Below are 8,407 nucleotides of genomic sequence, written 5' to 3'. Positions count from 1 at the left end.
TTCTGTTGTTGACAAGACCCTCGCTTATTGTCTTGTGAGGCTGGAGGCTAAGCACGCACTCAACATAAACATCGGGGAACCCTCGGAGGTCGTCAAACAAACATTGTACAAGTTTCATTTAGTCTGCTGCAGCCATCCTGACCTGCCATCTGTCTTTCTCACTAACACATCCACTCAAGCAGCACCTAGTCTCGGTGTAAAAGCTCGCTTCTGAGGTGCGCGTGCCGAGGCAAGAACCGCGTGCGTTCCACTTCATGCACGCGCTGATAACACAATGAGACTTTAAACTGTAAGTCTTGGCTTGCCTGAGTCTGAACACTGGCGACATTCTGACAAGAGTTTGATAGTCGGTAGCTCGTGTTCCCGAGACTTGCTGAGAATGCTGATGCCCTCAGCGACAGACTCGATGACCCCGGCATCGCTCTCGGAGTCTGCTGTCCTGGAACACTCGGCGATTGCATTGTGCTTTGTCTGTCGGCAGCTCATGCTGTTCAGGTTCTCAGGTATGCTGATGGACAGAAAACACCTTTGCTCAAATGTGTAAGATGAATAATGAACTTGATACACTTCTGTGGATGGTGCTAGAAGAAATGAATTAGATGAACGCGGAGAGGGAGGCAAAGGGGAGGTGGGGAAGATAGAATAACACAGGGAGGTGGAGGTGTTGTTGATTTTTCTTTTTCTCTTTTTTTCTTTTTTTCTTTATTTTTTAATGCCAGGTCATGAAATGGGTTGCTGTCTACCCGAGGGTAGCAAATTTGAGGGTGAAGTGTGCAGTTGGAGTTGTTATCTCCCCTGCAAGAATAGGACGACGCGTTTATGTCCCTTGCTTGTGCAAAAAACCGGATCGATCGAAGGTTGGAAATAAGAAAAGAGTGGTGACGAAGAAAATATTTCGAACTGAAAAGTATTAGTCAGTTCCGGTATTAAGTGTCGGTGGGGGAAACAGCAGAATGAGTAATTTGTTTAGAGAACTGTACGAAACTTGGACTCGCACAGTGCTTAGGGCGGATTGGATGTAGGCGACATTCACAATTAGTGAATAAATAATAAATTTATTGCTATTTGCTATTGTGTGTGGTATTTTTGATTTTAAAACTACTAGAACCTATCAGATTGAAGAGGCTTAGTGCTGACATGCTACTTATGCTGTTGTCTGTAAACATGAAATCTTCCAAGCTTGCATTTGATTTTCCATGTTTGCTCTTCAGGGTTTAGTGGAGGCAAAGCTCACATTTTTCTCTGCAGATGATGATGGGAAGAAAAAGAAAGATGGTGCCCTGGAGATTTGCGTCTGTGTGCGTGTGTGAGTGACATGCACACAAATCGCATACGTAAACACGAGGCCACCCAACGCTCGCTGAATAAAATTTAAAATAATATTTTAAAAATAACATTTATCGAGCTCTCGTTTTGTACCTGTCCCGTCTGTCACACTCCGGGGACCATTTTCCAATCCCTTAATCGTAAGGACATGACAGCAGGGAATCCTCTGCCTGCTGATGCTGTAGCTTCGTGACAGATGGTCACAGTGACACGCATCCCACAATGCTTCACCGCGTGCCTCGCTGCCATCGTCTTACCGCCGAGTCGGTCGCCACCAGCCATCCACTTAGCTTTTGGTTGCCATGGAAACCAGCTGTGTTTCGCAGACTTTCAGCGGAAACAGCAGCGATGTGGCGAGCTGTACAAATCGTTACGCCATCACATCCCCACAGCCAGCCCTCCACGGCGCGTCGTCTGTGACGACAACGGCTCTTCTGTCGTCGCAGTGGTTGTCTGATGTGTCTTTAGTGTGTATTGCTTACACCGGATTGACATGTTGACGGTTAGAGTCGGGACGGAAGCGACGAGAAGAAGGCAGAACTGTTGGTAAATAATGTGAACTGATACGACATCGTGACCTACATCACGTGCTACAACTTCCGTTCAGCATCAGTCCACGTGTTGTGAGCACAGACAGGTGAAGTAGGAAGCACAGGGACAGGTAAGCTGCTTTAACAATCGATTCATTCAGTTTGTATTTGTAAAATATAACATTATGGATGTAAAACATGTGGTCCGTGAGACGCATGCGCGGATGTATATAGAAAACAGAGATACTCACACATGTACCAGGTACGCCTTGAGTCACGTGCTTGTAGTTCAATGTGCTAACCGGTTGTAATATTTGATGTGAATGATCGGACTCTACAGTCTCCAGAATAATACTATAAAGACAAAACACCTTTAATTACAAACCAGACTCAGATAAAGGATCGTACTACCACAAGTGGGATCCCACCATGCGCGCTGTCGACTCCTCACCACTTGCCCGCCAAGCCACTCACCCACCCTTCTGGCCCTCCTCCACCAACACCACCACCTTCGTCTCCACTGCTGTAGAAAGAATGGCGTGTGGGTGGCTCTCCACAGTCATGCCAAGTTTGAACGGAGTTTGCTCTGCCCTGAAAACTGAGAACAAGTGTTGCAGAAATCGTTTTTCTCAAACTCTGAAAAGTTTTATGGTGCCAAGGTGGTGCTCGTTGTTTGGTCGGAATCCCTGGGTTTTGGTTTTGTTTTGTTTTTGTTGATGTTTTGTGGAGATCTTCCTTCGCTATTTCAGGTAGGACGCAATGCTCAGTTCTTGGTCACGTGGTGTCTCGTACTCCTAGTACGTCATCAGTTCATGAACTGAGCAAAACCACAGCTGGCTTACTCGGACTTGCTTTTTACAGTAGATGTCTTTTTTCGGGGAAGAAGTCTTAATTAATTTTTTGTGGAAATTTCAACAGTTAAGAGCCAGATGCACCGTGTGCTTGGGATCCTACCTCGGTGGTTAACTCGTAGCAAGCAATAAAAATATTTTTAAAATCACCAGTTTAGCTGATTGATAGGCTTCAGACATCAGCTCACTGTGCACCCAGTCACACTTCATCGGCATCAAGTACAAAGTTATGTTCCCTCAGGTCTGTTGTTACTAAATGAAGCACACGTGTGTGTAGTATACACAGTCATAAGGTGCAAAGTCATTAAAAAATCATTAATGAGCCACTGTTAGACACCCCAACGCACGCATTTCGCTCCATAATATTTAGTGTGCAGTTAATAATCCTATCCCTCACAAATTTTGTTGTGCAGTCGATAAATCAGTGTTTTACATCAGGTCGTTTTAATGTGCTTTACAGGCGCCCAACCACACATCATCTCCGAATTCGTTGCTGACGGTTTGAAAAATCCCTCAACCGATAACAACACATGGGACAGACGTCAGCATAGCCATACAACAACCAGTCAACACAGCCACACAACAACCAGTCAACACAACAACCAGTCAACAACCAGTCAGCACAGCCAATCACAGATGGATCGTCAGGGATTACCAGGAATTGAAGGTATCAAGTCTTTGAAGCACAACTTTCTTTCATCTGCTCCCCGAGAAACCGAAGTGTCTTGCTTAATTTGTGTTTGTTAGCGAGAACAACAATTATTTTTAGTCTAAGCGTAATTGAGAGGAAAGATAAAACATTTAAAAAAGAGGAACGTATCAGCTCATCCAAAATAAACTAAACGAAAAAATAAAAAAGAAAACTCAACTTTGTCTACTCTCAAAATTATTTATTTTTTATTGTTACCGAGCTGTTGCTTCAGTGTTTATTGTTTATTTGGTTAAAACACGTAAAACCTCTGATGGTGGGTTTTTTCCTCGCTTTGCTTGAGATCTTTTTCGCGAGCAAGAGAGGCTGGCCAAGAAACTCAGTCAGGAGGAACTCAACGTTTTGCGCCGGTACGTGCGTCGAGCGGTGCACGCCGAGTGCGAGTCCGTGGTGGCGCGCATGCGCTTTCTGCAGGCTGCGCACGACGTCAACGAGCGGCACTTCCGGCAGGCGCTGGACATGCTGCAGAAGGACCTGACGCGCGAGAAGACCGTGGCCAGCGAGTTCAAACGAGAGTTCGCCAGCTTGTCGCGCGTGCTGCAGGCGAGGGAGCAGCGTCACAAGGACCAGCAGGACATCATGGCGGCTGAAGTGCGACACAGCAGGACAGTCGCGGAGGAGGCGAGAAAGGTAGGCCCACCTCGGCCCACTTTGGTCCTCTCTCTGCCACTCTCTTTAGTACTCGATATCCGTTGGAGGCCTTAAAAATAAGGTATTTATAAATAAATCTGTTCATGGTCTAACACCTCCGAGAAGAAAAACATTGTCCAATAAACTATTTGCTCCAACCATATCAAAAATTATCTTCCTTTGTTTCGCAGAAGACTGAAGAGCTGGAGGCCCTTGTGCAGCTAAAGGAGAAGGAGTTGCTACGCAACAAAGACATGGTTGTTGACCTGGAGGATGAGCTAGTCAAGCACAAGAACTGCCTGCAGATCAAGGACGAGGCTGAACGGCTGAGGAGGGACGTCCTCCGACTGAAGGTGGACAACGAGGCGCTGCGCAAACGTCTGTCTGCCGATACCCCACGTCTGGGCGGCGGGGAATGCTGGACCGATTGAAGACCTCCAACGGATGTCGAGTGGCAGAGAGAGGACCAAAGTGGGCCTGGGTGGGCCGGAACTGAAAAGCAGAAATCAGGTGACTGCAGAGCCTGTGGGTCCCTACTGCTCGTCGCCCACATGCAGAGCGCTAAGGGACTTGGAGGAGTGCCGCGCCCTCTACGTCAGGAAGTGCCAGGAGGTGGTCCACCTCACCGAGGTCATCGCGCAGCGCCAGCAAACGTCACGCAAACCAATTCGCTCGTCGCTAAGCAACCCTGGAGGCCTCGGATACGCATCTGTGACAGCGCGGAATGTCCAGCGAAGGCAGAAGCAACTCAGGCGATGTGTTGTCAACACCAAGTCCCTAGCAAACTCTGGGGCACTCCCGGGTAGCGGTGGTCAAACAGCAACACACAAGTAAACTGTTCTACTCGCAGTGAACTCTGGTCCAGCCACCAACCCATGGAAGCCAGCTTCATCGCGGTTGTCCTCTGCGTGATGTAACAAGGGAAGGTGAACTAAAACTTGTGCAAGTATCTCATCGTATGACAACACATTATTTCTGTAGTTTCTATTTCTTTGTCACAGTGGACCATGCACTCGTTATCCCCATGTAACTCTATCATCCGTGTAGCTTTGGCAATAAAAGACATTCAGTTAGTGCAAAGTCTACCTGTTATCTGAATGGTCTCGTAATTTTTAAAAAAAACTGCACCTATCCCCAAATCCTTAGTGTACTGTCTGGATTTGATTAGCTCCCCTTTAGATGTTCCTTTTGTCTTAACCCAGTAGTGCATCAAATACAGTAATCAAAGACTTGTTTCCCATGGTTACCACAGATCCTCTTGATTATATTTGTATTTATCTTTCACTCACTTTTAATGAGGTAGAACTCAGCTCTAACACTAATTCATCGGACTCAAATGGACTGTTCTACTAATACTACCACTTGTAGCACTATCTTAATGACTTTAGCATTGTTTCTAATGCTAACACTCAGCGATTCAAACCTCTCCTGGCTCAAACTACAGCTTTGCCCAGATGGTCGTCTTCCCCGTGTTCTTCTGACAAGATCAGCCGATCATGTGGCCCACTATGCACTGATTCTTTCATCCCATCTTAATGGATTAAAAGTGGAAAAAATATTACTGGAACACATATCGTTGTGCACTTTTTGGGACCACAAAAATCTCTTAGAAGTCTTAGTACCTGTTGTACATGTACATCGCTAGAAGTCCTTTTAGCTGCAATTATTATCCAACCGTGCAGTGAGCGAGAATCCGTCATCTAAATACGGAAACTTTACCAACGGCCCCCTCCGTCTATCTTAATATACAAAACTTCACTAGCTTCTCCCATTCATCTTAATATAAAAATAAAGTTTACTGGAAGACCCACCGGTGATTGCCATCGATAGCCTCAAAATAGAAAGGTCGTCTTGGGCTGCCGAAGTCACGTGCTGCTCACCTTGCTTGCACCAGCCGCCATCAGTCACAAACCCTGAACACAAAAGACTACCTGAAGACTGCTTCTATTTTGGTTTTAATGTAGATTACAGAAGTTCACAAAACAAGCCACTACACGCAGCATAAACTTGAGTACTTGAACAAATAACCTCGCTTTTTTAACATTCAGTCGGCGTTTGTACGATGGAAGTCAACTGCCGATTCCTCTTTGGTAGGTAAAAGCCAAATTTTTTACAGAAATCTTTTCACTCTCGATAAATGACTTTGCTCACAGCTATTGTTATTTACCTTATGAATTAAGTATATGGTGTTATCTTATTTTAGTATTAAAAATCAATACAAGTGTTGCGAAAGTTACAAAAATTAAAAAGAGATTTTGAGAAAGTCAGCATATCGAGAGTCCGATGTTTTTGTGAGGGCTGTGCTCATCTATTTTTCTTTTCTGATTTACCTGCCCAGATCATTACAAGGGACAGGTACTTATTAAATAGCTTTGTTAATTAGATGTTTGCTGCACCGCGCTGATGTTGAGCCGATTAGTGTGCGCGCCTTCGGCTTGTGCTTTCTTCCTTCTACTTCATACAGTACATGGAAACTGAATAACAAAGTGGAGGGTGCCCTTTCAAAATATACATCTGTAAAAAATATGTTGACATCAATAACAATAATTTTAAAAATGCAAACTTTGTAAAGCGCATACTCACACTTCTAATGAGCATGCTCTTAGCGCTTAAGAACAAGAAAGAAATATGGACAGCATACGAGGGACAGGAAAACAAATAACATATGAACTATATAAGAATCAACAACCGTACTAAAAGAAGAATAAAATCAAATGCAGAAAATACAAAGAAGAACCAAATAACGAGAGCGAGAGCTGAGAGTAACATGATATTGCAAAGGGAAGGGTGTGACAAAGGACGAGCATTATGGGAAAGGTTGTTAGGAGTAATATACAGAAGAAAACTGAATTATCAACAACCAAACATACATATTCACAAATATAGCAGACACGTGCACTTCTACAGTAGAAATACTCCCTCATACATGGTCAATACAAATCGACCATGCGCTCCACACACATACAGAGTATGTCCTGCACGTTGGGTATACTGTATTGATAAGGCATTGCGGCTCAAGGGAAGCTACTCTAGAATTTCTCCCAACTGCTAGTGTAGGCTATTACCTCCCTTCAGCAATTTTACGAGGACCAAACATCAATGTCTGAACATTTTAGGGTTAGGTGGAAGAAATAATCATTATTCACAAAATAAACAATATGGAGTATAAATGATTAGCAAATTCAATATAAATATTTATTGTGCTAGTCTATAAACTTATGAAGAAATACGTGTTTAAAGCTTGCAAGACGCGAAATGTTGATCAGTCCATTTGAGGGAGTCTTTTATTCATAAAATTGTATGTTTTGCTTGGAACTAATATTAAGTATTGTCATTTGAAACGGGTTTATTATGAACCACGGCACATCTTTCACATTCACTTTGTCAACCGACCAAAGATAGAACTGAATTCCCTCAGACGCTACTCACAGGGGACACATCACTGTGTTGTATCTAGACCATGTAAAACTCGCCGATTGTACAGTGAAGTGAAGAAAGTCACAAATCATGTCCAGTACTTCGTCTTTTTTTTTTTTTTTTTTTTTTTTTGCTGAGAGATCCTCCTGCTCACCCTGTCTGTTCCATTACTTTGGAATTATTGTTCAATATATCCCTTAACAAAAATAAAATATCTTGAACTTGTTGCGCCTGTAATTGTATCATGTAAGTTATATTATTCATATGAGACACAAATTAGTGAAACATTTGTATCCCAGTTTGATGGGACAAGCGAAATTGTTGTAAACCTGGAAGCAGAGGACACTCACTTTCGTTAGAAATGGGGCAACAGACTTGAAATAATCGTTAAATAAAAATGTATCCTCGGTAAATAAACATCATTAGAGCTTCCAGAGAAATATCTATAGCAAAACTTGTAAAACGATCTTGTGAAACACATATCTCCTTTCCCAAACTTTCATTTCTCTCTACTACATGCCCAGAAAATTTAAAGAATAATTTCACATTTTCTATTCTGCCTTTTAATGTCAACCGTACTAGAATAACCACAAGTTTAGCCACATATATCCATAGACCATCAGATCTGAAAAAAAAAAAAACTTCGAAACATTTGACTTCACTGTTTATTTGTGGGACACGTTTGTTAAAATGACTGTCATGCACAAGTAATTGAATGCAAGTAACACAAATATATTACTGATTTAGAATACTTGTTGTCAAATACTTTAAGTATGTTCATTTAATAGTGCCATCTGTGTTTTATGAATGTATGTTAAGGGGAGAATAAAATGTAAATATTTGCATGACACGCGTTTACCTCCCTTTAACCGTGGGTGCGAGCCTCCTGAATAAAGTCTTTCTCTCTCTCACCTGCTTTGGTGCTGGTGCTGGTGGTGTTGCTG

The 8,407-nt window shown here is 43.1% G+C and overlaps 1 protein-coding gene across 2 annotated transcripts; it reads left to right on the top strand.

Annotated features, from left to right (window-relative positions):
- Positions 1 to 1,831: 1,831 nt before the first annotated feature.
- On the top strand, positions 1,832 to 5,344 carry LOC112562665 (putative WEB family protein At4g17210). Of its 2 annotated transcripts, XM_025236058.1 has the most exons (4): positions 1,832 to 1,987; positions 3,168 to 3,374; positions 3,700 to 4,046; positions 4,238 to 5,344. In XM_025236058.1, the coding sequence occupies exons 2-4, from the start codon at positions 3,344 to 3,346 to the stop codon at positions 4,475 to 4,477; spliced, it is 618 nt and encodes a 205-aa protein (XP_025091843.1). In that variant the 5' UTR covers positions 1,832 to 1,987; positions 3,168 to 3,343; the 3' UTR covers positions 4,478 to 5,344. The 2 variants fall into 2 exon arrangements, with proteins under 2 accessions (XP_025091843.1, XP_025091841.1); XM_025236056.1 differs by lacking the exon at positions 1,832 to 1,987 and having other exon boundaries at positions 3,112 to 3,374.
- The last annotated feature ends 3,063 nt before the right edge of the window (positions 5,345 to 8,407 follow it).

The sequence above is a fragment of the Pomacea canaliculata genome, linkage group LG4, assembly GCF_003073045.1.
Source record: "Pomacea canaliculata isolate SZHN2017 linkage group LG4, ASM307304v1, whole genome shotgun sequence".
Classification (NCBI taxonomy): Eukaryota; Metazoa; Mollusca; class Gastropoda; order Architaenioglossa; family Ampullariidae; genus Pomacea; species Pomacea canaliculata.
The sequence above is the reverse complement of the archived record's forward strand: the minus strand, read 5'-3'. Positions and strand labels throughout refer to the sequence as shown.